Source organism: Sorex fumeus, unplaced genomic scaffold (genome assembly GCF_029834395.1).
Source record: "Sorex fumeus unplaced genomic scaffold, SorFum_2.1 ptg000072l, whole genome shotgun sequence".
In the NCBI taxonomy this organism is placed as follows: domain Eukaryota; kingdom Metazoa; phylum Chordata; class Mammalia; order Eulipotyphla; family Soricidae; genus Sorex; species Sorex fumeus.
Window position 1 is genome coordinate 57,260,154 of NW_026606129.1, and position 15,840 is coordinate 57,275,993.

A 15,840-nucleotide genomic window follows, 5' to 3' on the forward strand; every position below is an offset into this window, starting at 1 on the left:
TATTTAAGGATGGCATCTACATGCGAAGAAGTTTGTGTCTACTCATTCTTTGGGGCAGCTGCCTTTTATCTGTGATCGCACATCACAGTTACAGTGAGGCCTTGCATTAAATAAATCTTCTGGAGGGCAGGTGCAGAGAAGACCCACAGGAACACTGGCCCCCAGTGAGACTCCTCTATGTGATCACATTTAATGGGATTTATTGTAAACACCCCCCAAATAGTGCTGCTTACAGCAGAGGCCCCCTCCCACCTCAGGAAAATGATTGGTTTAAGACATCTGTACAGTGTGCTAAGACGTCAAGACTGGATAGGAGGAGCCACCATTTCAGCCCTGACCCTTCATTGCTCTGAATCTCTTCCCTCACTGGACAAAGAGGATTTGCCTGGCCCAGCTCCCTTAGTGGGTGCCAGGTTTAAGGAGGAAGACAGATGGTACAATGGATAGGGCACTTGTGTAGCATGCAGCTGACCTGGGCCCTATCCCTGGCACCCCATATGGTCCCCCAAGCTCCACTAGGAGTATCTCTGAGGGCATAGACAGGAGTAGGCCCTGAACACTGTGAGGTGTGGCCCCCAAACAAAAATCAAAGGAAGAAAGCAGGTGAAATAACTGCATTTGGATACCGGTAACAGTACTGGGTTTTTATTAAGCAAAAGGAGAATGGAAGGATAATGATGAACATCCCTTCCTCTACTTCTCTAATCCCAAGTGCATATGTCTACACTTAGATTGCTTACATCATGCATCTGCTTATGCTCAATTTTTCCCTCTTTGGTTTTTCCAGGAAGACTAAGGTATTTCTGATTGCTAGTGTGTGTTACATCAAATGATGCACATGCCTGAGGTCAGGGTACGTGGGAGCCAATCTCTCATTGTAGATCAGGATGGATGCAGGTTTTTCAATGGTTATAAACAAGTTAGAAAGAATGCTAGCTGGAGTCAGACTATCAGACTTTAAGCTTCAGCTCTGACATTCCCAGCAGGGTGATTCTGAAAAAATCATTGAGCCTCTTCAACTTGAGGATACTCAGATGAGGCAAAGAATATAAGGTTTTTTATATATACATATATACCTATAGCATGCAAAAACATAAAACTTGGGCCATTATTGTGAATTATGTCATTATGAACAACTTCGGATGCCTAGTTCCCTGCCCCGGCCCCACATAACTGAAATACTGGGTCCAAAGATCTAAACCTTTTTTCCTTTCCACATATGCCCTGGAGTCACTTTATTCCTTACTGAAATGTGTTATTTATCTGCAACATCAGCAGCATTCGGTTTTATTATCTCTTGGAAATATTTGCTAAGTCATTTAGTTATGAAATAGTATCTTGTTATTAGTCTCTTTAAAAATATTAAGAGGTTTGGGGGCCACAACACCTGTGTTCAGGGAATACTCCTGGCTCTGTACTCACTCCTGGCAGGGCTTGGAAGGACCATAGGTGGTTCTGGGGATCGAACCTAGTTGACTGTGTGCCAAACAAGCACCTTCCCCAATGTACTGTTTCTCTGGCCCCTCATTTTTATAAGTTCTATTAGAATGAACATCTGAAACCTGAAGATAGCTCAGTGGCTTAAAGCATGTGACTGGCAATACAAAGCCACGAGTTCAATGCCTCAGGCACACACCATGAGCACAGCCCCCAGGGCTACTATACAAACTGAAGCAATCCTCACAGCCCTGCTATCTGACAATCCCTAGCAAAGGAAAAATACTGGAGCCATACAATGAACATTTCAGATAATGTTTACTTTTATAGTTTTTACATATAACCAGGCTATTGCTGTCTGCTTAACTGTCAGTAGACATCTTATAGTATTCTTTTACATTTATGTAAATTATATTAAAAATTAATACTTGATCTGTATCTATTTCAAAAATCATTTTCAATAGATAGTCTAAGAAAAAAACTAAACATGGAAGAAGCCTTGCATGTGAACTGTGTCTTGGGCTGTTCCTTACTTAAGCTTTCCAGGTACACTGATTTGACTATGAGTCCAATTTATAAAAATGAGAGGACCCAGGAATATATCAGGAGAAGGCAAGTTCCTGGGGGTAGTATGTGTGTGGAACGTGAGAAGAAGGTTGGTGGGATGGAGGGGAACAGGACTGAGGAGGTTTCCAAATATCATGCACTAACTATTGAATTCTTTTAAAAAATATTTTGCTGGTGACGGGGACCAAATTGAGGGCCTCATATTTGCAAGGCAAGCACTCTACCGCTGAGCTATATCTCCTGCCCTAGAGGCTAGCTATTGAAAAAGCATTATTGTATAATAAATACGCAGTTCCATAAGGCAACATTAAATTAAGAAAGGATTTGTCTGCTGATCCTTATTGAACAAAGATGGAATCTACAGCCTTAGAAGGTAATGAACTCTTTGTCCCTGGAGGTGCTTAAGCCAAGAGTGAAAATCTCCAGCAGTGGTAAGCCTGCCTTCTTACAAAGGGTCATAATAGTCCAAACACAATAGGTCTGAGCACATATGCTTTGGGAAATTTTCTTCATTGAGTTGTGACAAGTCACTTCTAAGTTAATAGCTACTGTCACTTCACAAAAATTGGAAGACATTAGAAGCACTGGCTTTTACTCCAGACAATCTATGAGCCAATAACAACAAGAATAACTGGCAAATGTATTCATAGCAATTTCCTCATTTTGAGGAACCTGTACTTATTATCATTGCTGACAAATTATGGAATGCAACTGCATGCATAATGAAATAGCCATAATGTAAATGAAGGAATCCTTCTAGATACTCACATGCCATTTATAACAATTACATGTACCCAGGCTTTGAAAAATTGGATATGATCAGTAATTTATTTTCACTCAGTTGTTATAAAAACAGTGGCATCAGTCCAGGATTTTATAGGCAATCACGGAGCATCTTGAGAAAACGGCACAATTTGCAAGTATTCAGATGGCAGTCAGGGGCTTCCAGTTATTCATTTATGTGTTAGGATAGTGGTTACCATAGATAAGCAAAATGACTAATTGCAGAACTAACCATGTCACCTCCAAAGAGCTGAGTATGCGGAATTCTGCTGAAGACTGGTTCCCTGGAACCCTTGAACACAGAGCGGAAGTTACCAAAACCCTTTCAAATGGAAGGTTTACAAACCAACTCCTGTGGTTTGTAGTCATTCTATATAGTAGTCTGGGAGAGTATTGTCTAATGGTGGGATCTCCCACCCAGGCACGCGGGGGGGTGGGGTGGGGGGGGGTGGAGGGATGGGCCTTTGGCCATGAAGCAATTTGCTCCAGCAACTGGGTTCATCCTGCATGTGTTATGTGGTAGGAAGCCCAGTGATTTAGTCATTTAGAGGCATCGTGTTGTGGTTAGGAAAGTACAGACTTCAGGGTCAGACTGGGGAATCGTGGCTCCCCCACTGAGTAGTTCAACTCTCCTGAAAGGCTACTTTTAGTTTCTTGTATGAAAAGGGGCAAATATCTCAACCTTGTAGGGCTGTTGTGAGGTTGATAAAAGGACTTGCAGTAAAGCTCCTAAAATACTCCTATGCATAGAACAGTATATTGGGGAATTAGAATGTTGATCATGTTTCCTAAAACTAGTTTAGTTTGAGATGTAGGGACCATGATGATATTCACATAATATGTGCCAACCACTATGCTAAGCACTGTAAATGAATCATCTCACTGACCCATCACTGAAGTCTTGCAAAATAGAATTTTTATTTCCATTTCACCACTGAAGAAACCAGGATTTAGAGAGGCAAGCAGATGGTACGTCACTGGGACCCAGCAGTCATAGTCCAGAGCTGATGCCCTGAGCTGACTCAAATGTACATGTATAAAGTCAACATATTTTCCTCTACAAACCTACTCCTAATTCATGGACATCCCAAAGCCCAAGACCACCTCCTACCACCACAAATACTTTCTCCTCTGAATATGTCTTGGAATCATGACTAAACCAGATACTATCAGCATGTGATGTTCTTTACCTGGGTAACTCCATATGGCTCCCCTCCCAGCATGATCCAAAGTCACATGATTCACTGGGGTCTAGTCATCCCAAAGTTTGAAACTGCAATAACTCATCAGAACAATTTCCATGCAGCTGGTTAAATAAACTGGCAGTTAAACAGCATGCGAAGCAGATTCCAAAAAATATATGAATGGCTGGAAATTGATTGACCCCTTTAGCTCTCCAGTTGGCAGGCCAGGAGTATAGCCCCAGGTGCATACAATTTTCAAATACCTCTGTAGACTGAGTGTGCATAAATCCTGATGGGCATAGCATTCACTTTATCCTATAGAGCTGAGGCTTGAATGATACCTCCTCAGTTACAAACACACTCAAGAGTATGTATTTGAAAGAAAACATTTTCAAGCATTTTATATTGGTAAATGTAAAATTTACTCCTCTCCCCTGCCTTTTCCTTCACAGAAGTAAACGCCCTCAGTTGCTACAAACCATGCCAGTGTGAAAAGCTGGCCTTAGTCCATCAGGAAACCTGGCATTGGAACTTGGCTCAGGTTCTGATTTTCTTCAAGGCTTTCTTCGAGACACCGCCCATCAGTGTCTTTATTCATAAAGTGGGGGAAAATAATGTGTGCTTTATATGTGTGCTGTTTACCTTACAGTTAGGTTGGGGTTTAAGAAACTGGATACAGCACTTGGAAAAGAACTGGAACTCGGTCATTTCTGGGCAGGTGTCATCCCAAGAGTACTGGCTGAGTCAAAATCAGAACATACACTTTTAAGAGGCAAAGGCAATAAACAGAATTACAACTAAATCTCATCTAATACTGACCAACATCTGAGAATGAGTAGGCTGTCAACTTGTCAGCTACATTGTTAGAAAGAAGAAACCAGAAACATCTTTGTATTTTCATGAAAAATGAAAGGGACTCCATAGCTTTAAGTCTATCTCAACAGGCCCTGGCATCCTTAGCTAAAGTTTTCATTTATTAGCAAACCTCACCATTGGGAAACAGTAACTTTTAATTTCTATCTATTATTTTGTCTTCTTGTTTGTGGCCTTCCCTGTAGTTCTGGAGGACACCAGAGCAGTACCTGGTAGTTCCAGGGAGGTTTATGCAGCGCCAGGGATCAAGCCTGGAGCATGCAAATGCCAGGCAAGCACTTCAGCTCTTCAAGGCATCTCTCAAGTGCCCAAATCTAATTCTTTAATAGTGCTGACAGCTTTTCCTTCAGTAACTTGATTGGGTGGTTGGAGGACCTTACATTCCTAGAAGAACAATATATCCTGTAGTGGGAAGTAAGCACCCAATAAGAAAATAAAAATAAATGAAACAAAGCTGCCATCAATAATCAAATCAGAAGAAATAAACTTCACAATGCTCAGACGATCTCATGTTTCTCTGTGAAAGTCAACTAAGATGGACTAAGCTTCTTAGATTTTGAGGTTAATGATTCAAGCCAGAAGGCTCTCACAGGTTATGGGTGTTAAAATTAAATATCTGCAATGTAATTCCTGCACTTCAGTTATAAGGAATACCAGATTAAGCAGCAGAATTGTATTGATATAATCAAGACAGAATATTTTCAATATTTAAAACTGAAAAAAAACACACATTTTAAAGTCATAGCTTTTTTTTTCGCTTTTCACTGGACACTATCATTAAGTAAAAAAGTTAAAACAAGCTGAAATCTCAAATAGAAATTTTGCGATTGTTCATTTCAAATAGAATGCCTATTGGTACACATTTTTTCAGTGCATATCAGTGAACACCCCTTCCCCACAAGTCTTTCCTATGTGGAGATTCCCAGAAAACTTGCTGTACTGGCACCAATGTGCTATAAGGCCTTTTCCTGTATGATATTCTGCCCACTGTCCTCCTTGGAGCAAAAGCTATGGGCATGGCCCTGAGGTCTCTAAGGGCACAGGTGCTTTGTTGCAGCTGCCTTTGAAGTTCAAAAAGGACATAAGGTAAGCTAGTCATTTTTTATTATAACCTCATTTGTTCAGCCAGGAAGATCAATCTAAAAACTTACTTTCATAGGAATTAACAGCAAATGCCTAGTTTCTAAGCAAGTAAATACGTTTTTCGAAAGGCCAACCAGTATTTGCTATTTAAATACTTAGAAATACGGACGACACCTACTGGTAGAATATATATCTAGTGAACTGCTTTATATATCTAGCAAGGGCCCAGAAGTCTTAGCAATCTTCTGTGCTGATAACAGAAAACTACCCATTAAACTTATGCAGGGTCTTTTTCTGACATTGTCTATCATAATCAGGAAGTGACATTAGCTCAAAGAAACTAAGAGATGTAGTGGATTAGAGGCCTCTGCCTCAGAAGCGATACCTCTGATTTAACCTTCCCTCCTCCACACACACACACACTAAACTTCAGTGGTAATACCTGAAAAATATTAGCCAACTAATTCCAAGATTGTTTCTCTCTCATCTTTACTCGCACACCAGGATTACTCCATAAAAAGGAAGATAACACTTTAGAATTGAAGCCCAGCTGCCAATAAAGAAATTAACATTTGACTTTTGATAACATATTTCAACCTCATCACATTTGTGATATTCAGATAAACCTGTATTCTAAGATTAAGCAGTTGAAATAAGTCAAACTACTCAAAAACAAACAGCGACAAAAACCACAAAAAAAGAAAGAAGCCACACAGGACTAAGTGACAGCCAGAAGGGACGAAAGTCCATAGCTATCCTCACTATTCTTTCCTTCAATTCACTTCAAGTTATTAAATTCGGTTATATTTTTGTTTTCTTTCAAAGGGGTGTGAAAGGGCACTGTGGCTACATTTTTTAATTATAAATTTCCCACTGAAAGTCATTAGACCCATTCCAAGCCTGAGCAACCTGAGTCCTATGCAAATACTGTCCTGTCAAAACTCCAACAAGTGTCCAAACATCCCAGTTTCACAGCTGCTGTGAACAATAACTCTTTGTGGAAATAATGTCATTGAGCTGGGGGTGGGGGGTAAGAGCTGTGCTCTTACAGAAAGCTGATTACAACCAGAGACTCATCAGCTTGGAACAACTCTGGTTAGGGGGAATGAACCTTTGATGAAGACCTCCTAAAGATGCAGAACTCGGCGAGCCAAGTGCACACAGCTAAGCTGTCCCATGGAGGAGGGTGGTTGGAAACCCCAAGAATGCTTCAGCAAGGCCGGATGCACACCTGCCAACAGACTGTCCCTGGGGCGGTTAGGGGGAGCCGGGGTCTCCCAGTGGGTGAGCGGTGAGTGGGTGGTGAAGGGCAATGATGAGCTGGGCTCTGCGGGTTCCATTACAGTGACACTGCGCTCTAGCCAAAGCCATGGTGTCCCCCATCTTCTGCCACTACGAAGGTCCCTTTCTCCTCCAGCTAAACCCCAGCCCTTCAGATCAGCGAACGCTTTGCCAGAGATAAAACACGCTGCAGGAAAGAGACAGACTAAACATAAGCCAGGAGGACTCCCAGTCTCCCTCCCTTAAGGCAAAGCAAAGTGCCCAGAAAGAGAAATGTTCCCGACGTTCCAACATCCCACCACCACCCGCCAACCCCCGCCTCCCCAGGAGTTTAATTCATTTTCAGGATCCGTGCGGAAGACGCTCAAATTACTCATTTTTGCCCTGGCCCCCCCCAGCTGAAGGACGCCCACCGACCGGGCAAAGGCGACAAGAGCAAGAGGTGCTGGCCGCGTCCCGCCGTGGCTGCCAAACAGCTGCAAGGCGGCCCCGCCTGACAGGTGAGGGATCCCGGGGGGATCCCCGCGAACCTCCCCCTTCTCCCCGAAGTCGGGCAGGAGGAAACCCCACGCACGCTTGCACGGGAACTCTTTCCTGACATCTGGACCCGCTGCTGCGGTCCAAGAAAAGTCTCTGAGGATGCTGGGGCGGCGGCTGAGAGCCACGGAGGACGCGGCGGGAGGCGGGGGCCAGGACGCGCGGCGGCTCGGTGCGGGAGGAAGCGGGAGAGACACGGGAGGGGCGCGGGGCTGGGTGCACAGGAGAGCGCGCAGAGACGGGGATGGAGAGAGGGACGCTGACCCGGGGGGTGGTGGTGGGGGGCGGGGGGGGGTGTCCAGACAATAAGGGGCGCCGGGAGGCCCTACCTCGGCGTCCTTGGCCGGACTGCTGCTCCCGGGCACCTCCAGGCTGCAGTTCGCTCTCTTGACCGTGAGGTAGAAGGGGTAATCCTTGGCCACCATGGCGGCTGCCGGGCCTGCCCTTTGGGATGTCACCGCTGAGTCGAGGCGATGGCAAAATTCCCAAGAAAAAGGGGGCCCCCGCTCCACGGTGCCGGGCGGCGACGCGGAGACTGACAGCGCGAGCTTCTGGTTTGACTCGACCCGGCTCGGGCGCTCCGGTTGAAAGGGAGGCGGAGCCGAGGCCGGGCCCGCCCACCTGGGGCGTGTGGGCGTGTCGGGGGGGCGTGTCGGGGCGGCGGGGGCGTGTCGGGGCGGGGAGGGGCGGGGCCGGGGCGGGGCTCCGCTCCACTCGGGTCCGGAACGCCCGGGTACCGCGACGCCAACATCTCCAGGGCGGCGAGGGGCGGGCTTGGATCCTTGAGCCTGACGGGCTTCCTGCAGGTTCCTGACCTCCCGACCTCGGCTAGGGGTCCGCGATTGCGAGGCCGCCTGGCACAGGAACGTCTCCGTTTGGACTCCCTGGCACTCCCAGGGAGGTGGAAGGGGCAGCAGAAAGGGGCACCGGGCAAACAAGAGCGTTGGCAAAGAGGGCAAAATGCAGGAGAGCAGCTATGGTTGGGTGGGGGAGGGCCTTATTCCCAGCTCAGTCACCTCCCCACCCCCTTTTTTTTTTTTAATGACCATGCCTGCAGATAATCCACAATCGCGCCAGAGATAGTTAAGGCACATTGATGTGCTCTCAACACTGAACCAATGACATATTTGGCCGAGAATAGCCTGGAGGCGCCCCAAGCCTGAGCACTGCTTGGGAGAGACCCCTCCCATCAATACAATTTTTTTTTCTTTTTAAATCGATAAGTAGTAAAACGTTAAAGGTATACAGTTGGTTGAGGGATACAAATGTAAACACCTGGGCAACCATTTCCATCAGGACTCAAAACATTCCCACTACTTTAGAGGGCTTCCTCCAGTCCTTTCCCTGCACCCACTTTAGTACAGGAAAAGGGTGTTAAGAGGCTGCCTGCCACTCATAAAGGGCCCCCAGTGTGTGAAGTTGAGGTAATGCGGTCCTGACCTGGCTCTACATTCTGGAGAAACATTAAAATGTAAAGTGCCCAGCAGGCAGTTAGCAGATCCTATGCTGCTGCCAACCCAGTGTGGACAGTCAAAACCCAAACGAAACCAGACTGCCAGGCAATAAGAGTGTGCCTTATGGAATACCACTAGCAGCACTCAAAAGGAAGATGGGTTTGGGGCATGGAAATGATCTCTTTCGGTGAAAATTACAGGTGCCAGAAAATGGCCCAGTGGTTAGCGTGCAAGAACCTGATTCTTTTTTTTTTTTTTTTTTTTTTTTGTGAATAAAATAAAGTTTTATTTTATTGTCTAGCTTCACAATGTCCTAGGTGAACAAACTCTCGTTGTTGGGCAGGAGGACAAATGGGCGACAAAGCAGCCACCGCAGGCCTCGTCTCCCAGGCCTTGTAAGGGGCAAGAGGATCTATAAGGCAATTACGATGTGACAATGGAGCCTCGATCCATCACGTCACCTCTTTATGCATCACCTTTTTCCTGTGTCACTGAACGAGATGCGTGGGCTCCATGCGCCCAAAGGTTGAATGTAGTGAACTATGTCAAATTAAATATGTCACATGGCCCAGATCCTTAGAAGCAAAGTCAATATTTAGTAGGTGTAATTTTTTTTTTTTATTTTTTTATTTTTTTTTTTTTATAATTTATTTATTTATTGAATCACTGTGGGAAAAGTTACAGAGCTTTCGGGTTTAGGTCTCAGTCATGTAGATACCGAACACATTTCCCTTTACCGATACTCATTTTTAACCCCGAACCCCAATAGACCCCCACCTCCCACCCCTCCCAATTCTTGTGAGGTAGATGAGTTCTAGTTAATACTCTATCTACTTTGACTAGATAGATTATTTCGATAAAAGATGCACAATTATTGTTAAGAGTTTACGACCCACCCCCCCCCCCCCCAATCAGACATGCTGAAACAGCGTTGTGAAATGATTTGCTTTCTACAACTTGGTTTAAGAATAAAATGATGTCGCACGGCCGCGATAGCGGCCGCGCGGTTTTGAATTTCTGCTATTTTACTTATTGACCCTGGAAGAATTTCTGTTAAAAGTTAGCTAGTTAAGAGATTGGTTTCTGTGTCCTGGAGTCGTGGCCGTGCCGGAGAGCCGCTCGTGGGGGGCAGCTGGCGACCCCGGTGGGGCGTGGGGGACGGCCCACAAAGCCCCCCTTCCCATGAGGTCCCCGCTGCTCCCCCCCCCGAGCCCGGCTCAAACCCGCTTTCCACAAGGCTCCCGTGCGGCCGCCATCTTTCTTTCCAGAGAGGAACGGGCGGGCAGGCCAACGCCCTTCCCCCTCCGGGCAGGCTTGGTGGCGCGGATCAACACAAGTCCATTTGCTTTTCTGCTCCAAGCGGCTGGTTCTCTGTGCTAAGTCCTTGTGCCTCCGGGGCCGTGGCCGTGCCGGAAGAACCTGATTCTTGATCAATTCCTTCCACCACATGATCCCCTCTGATAAAAACCAACAGTTGCAGTTCTGGAGGCATCCAGAACCTTTGGAGGGGCCCACAAATCCCCAAGACCTCAGGGCAGAAGCAGTATTGCATCCTTGGGCCATTGCAAAGAACTGCCACCTGGTTGACTGAGAATCACCAGTGCACCCCCTCCACCCACACCTACCTACCACCAGACCTCCTGAGCCTTGGTTGAAATGAGAAAAAGATGCCTACATACAAAAAAAACCCCCAAAATTATAGAATAATCATGGCATAATGTTATTTGGTTCAAAATACATCTACAAATAAATTCCAATGACTTCCTAGGGAGTCAAATGGAATTGTGAACCATCTTGAAGGATGGATAGCAATCTTAGGAGTTCCCTTAGAACTTAAAGGGATACCAGTGGGTCCCTGAAAGTATTAAAGATCATTTGACATGGGACCATTGAGAGAACACAGTGGCATTTGCCTTGCACATGGCCAACCAGGTTAAATCCTTGATACCACATATAGTGTTCCAAGAACCTCTAGGATTAATCCCTGAGTACTTCCAGGTGTGATCTCAGACCACAGAGAGCCAGGAGGACGCACTGAGCCCTCTAGTTCAGCCCCTCCTCCACACACAAAAAAAAGTCATGGATGACAGAGATTTTCGGTAAATAGTTAATGCAGGGCCAAGGATATGGCTCAGTGGTAAAGTACATATCTTGCATGCCTGAAGCCTTGAGTTTTGATGTACACCAAAACAAACCAAGCAGGGCATGTATAAATTTAGAGCTAAAGAACTTAAATTTTTACAGGAAAAATAAACTTACATGTCACTTGGGGAATGAGAAATTATTAAAATATAAAATGATCATGGAGCCACAGTGATAGTACAGTTTGTTTTGCATGCGGCTGACCTGAGTTTGATCCCTGGAATCCCATAGGCCCCCTGAGCACTTCCAGGAGTAATTCCAGAGTGCAGAGCCAGGAGTAACCCCTGAGCATCGCAGGGTGTACCCCCCAAAGCCAGAAATTCACAGCCAGTGGTCATCTGGGGAACCAAAGTCTTTTGTTTGGTGGGCAGGAGAGGGTGGGAACGAAAAGACCTGGGCGCTGTTTCAGTGCTGTCTCCAGCTGAGGCAAGACTCCAGCAGCCCCCACTTTCCAGGCAGGAAAACTATTCTTCCGTCCCATGTACCAAACCCACACCCTGGCACTAAACTCACCCTCCATCCTGCCCAGTTAGTACAGACAAACTGCCTGCAGATGTAGGGACTGTCTGGCCCATTTTTACCAGCTTCCCTGTTGCTCCGATGGAGTAGATTCCAACTGAGAAGAGACCACCTGAGTGCTCGCCCACAGATACACATACCAAAGTAATGAGAAGGAAGTGATGCGAGAAAAGGCTTGGTAGGGGGAAAAGAGGTTTAGGATCAGTGGTTTTTCCTATTTATGTTTTCCTGAGGACCACTCTGTCCTTTCAGCCTGAGCTCTGCTGACAGGCTCCTTATACAGATGCTCACCATCCAAGTCTGGCCAAGCTTGGGAAGGGAGACAAGAGAACCCATTCTCTAAGGATACCCAACCAGTCAGTTCCTGATAAACACAGCATTTAGTGGCACGTGTGTGTTGGGGGGGAGGTGTTGTGAGACAGGACTCTCTCTCAAGACTCCCCTTGCTATCAAGGACCTGGGCCTCTATACTTGGAACTGGTCCTCATTCCTCCCTCTTCCTACTTCTCTGGCTCTCTGAACCCAACATCTCAACTAGATGATGCTGGCCAGCAACAATTTCTTTGGAGATGGGTGGGTTGGATGCTCAGGGGAGCTCATTGGACCTTCATCTCTGGTTAGAAGGCATAAGTCCCAGCCTCTGATAAAGAAGAGAATGATCCTGGGGAAGTCCAACAGCCCTGGTGCTGGGTTTGAGGATGCTCAGAAGGACAATGTGTCATAAATGTCAGTGACAGATAATAGAAAGATGGAAGAAGGGAGCTTCAAGCGCAAGATGAGAACGTGATTGTATCTATTTTCTCTTAAAACATGACCTTGGTCCTCCACAACGATTTGAAACTTTAAAAAACCAATTAGAATACTTGGCCCCATGACTTATGTGCAACACATTTATATACTTTCCATAGTACATGCCAGAGAGAGACAGAGGGGAAAAGAGAAGAACAGAGAGAGAGAGAGAGAGAGAAATAAGAGAGAAAATGGCCTCTAACAAATGCCACAGGTGAAAAGTAGCATAAGCTCCAAAATGAGTGTGAAGTAAGGAGAAGTACAGAGTTGCCCTGGGTGGTCTGAGGCTTCCAAGCTTCTCATGGCACGAATCTCCCACCATTATGAATCAGATTCTGGTGTTTAAAGACATATATTTCTGGAGCTGTAAGACTTGTAAACTGAAGCTAGCAATTTGGGGTATACACAGTCATGTATGTGGTCCTTGAGACATTAAAAGGATTTTCAGGGATATTTTTGGGTCCATGCAATTTCCTTCCACCTTGTGCCCTGACTTTAGAACCCCCCATTCGGGATGTGTAACTCCACCATTAACAGGTTTGGGGGTTAGGCAATCTGCCTGGGTTTCCAGCCAGGGCTGCCTGTGACCAAAGGCTGTCAGAAAGCAGGCTGCTCTGTTAGAGGTCCCAGCACACCCTGGAGGCAGCTGCCACAGTTGAGAGAAGGGCTCCAACTCCGCAAAGCTGCCCAGCTGCAGGGCCCCAGGAGCCCCCTTTCCCCATCCTGCCTGAAGGTGTGTTTATGGGCTTAGGAACAACTCAGCCCCAAACAGTCAGCTCCACTCAAAGTTACAGCACAAAGTGCCTTTCAGAACTCGCCTTAGGCACAGCCCGTTATAATCCTATAAAACGCTTCAGAGCGGGGCAGTGTTCCTCACAAGCCAGCAGCCTGGAGACTAGAATAAAGAAGCTTGTTTTGAATTTCCAGGAACGATGCCAAGTGCAGGGCCTGTGCTGCTGCCTGGGCCAAACATGGCTCATTTGTGCAGTTGGTGGAGTGGGGGGCCTCCACACATACGCCCACCACAGGTCGTGAGCTCCTTTTAGATGCACAGAGTGCGGCATCAACTTCCTTAAATCCCACTCCCGTGACCATGACAGGCCCATGGGGTGACAATCTTCTTGATGAACAGGACAATGCTTGGAGGGAGCATTTCTTAAGGGGGAGGGCTGATGAGCCACATCCAGCAGTGCTCAGGGGCTACTCCTAGCCCAGTGCTCAGGACTATCACAGTGCTTCTCTGGGGACCAAGTGCAGTGCCAGAGATCCAACCTAGACCAGCCAGATGCAAAACAATCTCCTTTAACACCTGGACTATCTCTCCAGCTCAAATTCTATTGTTTGTTAAGGGCTTATTCATTCATTCGTTTGATGATTAATTAAATATGTAAGACTACTTAATACAGTTCAAAGACTCTGCAAGCTACAGTTTATCCCTCCTCTACCTGTCCCTGGACCTATATGCCAGGTAGGTGAGAGTGACTTTAAAACATGACGTTTCAGCTATAACCTTTGTAGCAAGGTATGCCTTTGAAGAAGGAGCTGAAATGATAGCTGTCCCAGAAAGTCTAGCCTTTTAATTCATGTCCCCTCATCTGCTTCCTTAGATAGGCATTCTCTCTTCTACAATAGCTAATCTGATCTGGTCACATAGATGCATGTTGGACACATATATGTAATAATACCTCCGGCTTCCCCTCCCCTCCATTTGGGTTAGGAATATTGTTAGAGGGAACAATATCCCGGTTAGGAATATTGATCCCCCTCTTCAAGGAAAAGAATGTGTGGGCGGTGGGGAAAGGGAGGGTATGGTAGATGTTAAGGAACTTCTGGCAGTGAATTATGAGAGATCAAGACTGTGTTTTGCTACCAGGCAAGTGAAAAGGGGCACAACTGGGCCTGGGGAGATAGCACAAAAAACTGGAGTCCATAGTCCCCCCAAGCACCTCGTTGGAAGTAGCCCTCAAGCACCACCAGATGTGGCCCCAAAATCAAACCAACAAACACATGGTATATAAGAAACAGTGGGAATATGTGCATTGGCTCTATGCTAGATTTGTGAAAATATATCTGTGGATATTCTAAAATTGGATGATTGCTTTCTTGCATTCTCTTAAAAGATTTCCTTTCCTGAAATAAGTCTGAAAACCCAGTGCAGTTTTAGGGAATATGTCTCTTTCCCTCAGAATTGAGCTAACCCTCTGAATTATTAGCTGTAATGGAAAAGTAACCAAGTTTGTTTTGCTTTAAAATATAAATAAGTGTCTTTCCTTGAGACCCCACAGGGTAAGGCTCTGGTTCAGAAAAGCAGTGATTCACTGTATTTCCTAGGGGCCGTTGGCACTGTGTAGATTTATTTTTTATTGTATAATGGAATGGTGTGTGTGTGTGTGTGTGTGTGTGTGTTTGTGTGTGTGTGTAGAGGGGGGTTCTCCTGGTTTTTAATGGGTTAAGGTGAGATTACTGGTATCATCCTAAACTGCATCGTTATGGTATCATCTTTGACTGAATCCTATACACTATACCAAGAAAGAATTAACAGATCCCAAGTAACCATTATGCCACTGTTGAGAGACTGCACAAAGAAACACGGAGAACTGAAAGTGTGGTGTGAGAGTCAAGAGTCCCTGTTGGTTTTGACCTAAGAGTATATTCACTACAGACCTTCATCACTGATGGGTGTCAAGTGTCATTTTGCACTTAGGGTGGAACAAAGTAAAAATGTGGGCCTCCCAAGAAGCCCCAGGATATTTCCCTGATGCCCAGACCTGATCCTTAACAGCACAGCATATTTCACAAAACAAGAAAAAGATAATAAGAAGTGAGAGTCAGTGTGGGATAGAAAATTGTCCTTTACTGTTTCAGATATAAAAATGAATCTCAGAAGATAGTGAAAATTAAAGTTCCAAAACGGAGGGCTTAAAGAAGAAATTGGGGAGAGAGAGGAGAAATATTTCAAACCTTACTGTTTGCCAGGTCTCAGGCTTGGTGCTCAAGGGACCTTGAGGAGCCCAGATCAAATCTGGTGCTCCCATATGCAAAGCAGGTGCTCCATCCTTTGAACTCTCCCTAGCTTCAAGAAACCATATTTCTTTCATTATCACATTATTTAAATGTCTGGGGATACAGAAATGCAAACCCTGTGATGAAATACAAACTCAATTCACTATCGTTTTGATACATTTCTGGCG

At 45.6% G+C, this 15,840-nt stretch overlaps 1 protein-coding gene across 3 annotated transcripts in view; it reads right to left on the reverse strand.

The window, feature by feature from the left end:
* The window catches only part of ARHGEF3 (Rho guanine nucleotide exchange factor 3), a 345,442-nt gene that overhangs the window by 63,144 nt on the left and 266,458 nt on the right, over positions 1–15,840 (reverse strand). The window contains exon 1 of one of the 3 annotated variants that reach the window (XM_056129192.1): positions 8,075–8,316. The exons of the other annotated variants lie outside the window; for them this stretch is intronic. Within the exon in view, the coding sequence (XP_055985167.1) occupies positions 8,075–8,170 (96 nt within the window). The 5' untranslated portion in view covers positions 8,171–8,316. Of the gene's footprint in view, positions 1–8,074; positions 8,317–15,840 lie in introns of those variants that run through there. 3 annotated transcript variants of the gene reach the window in all.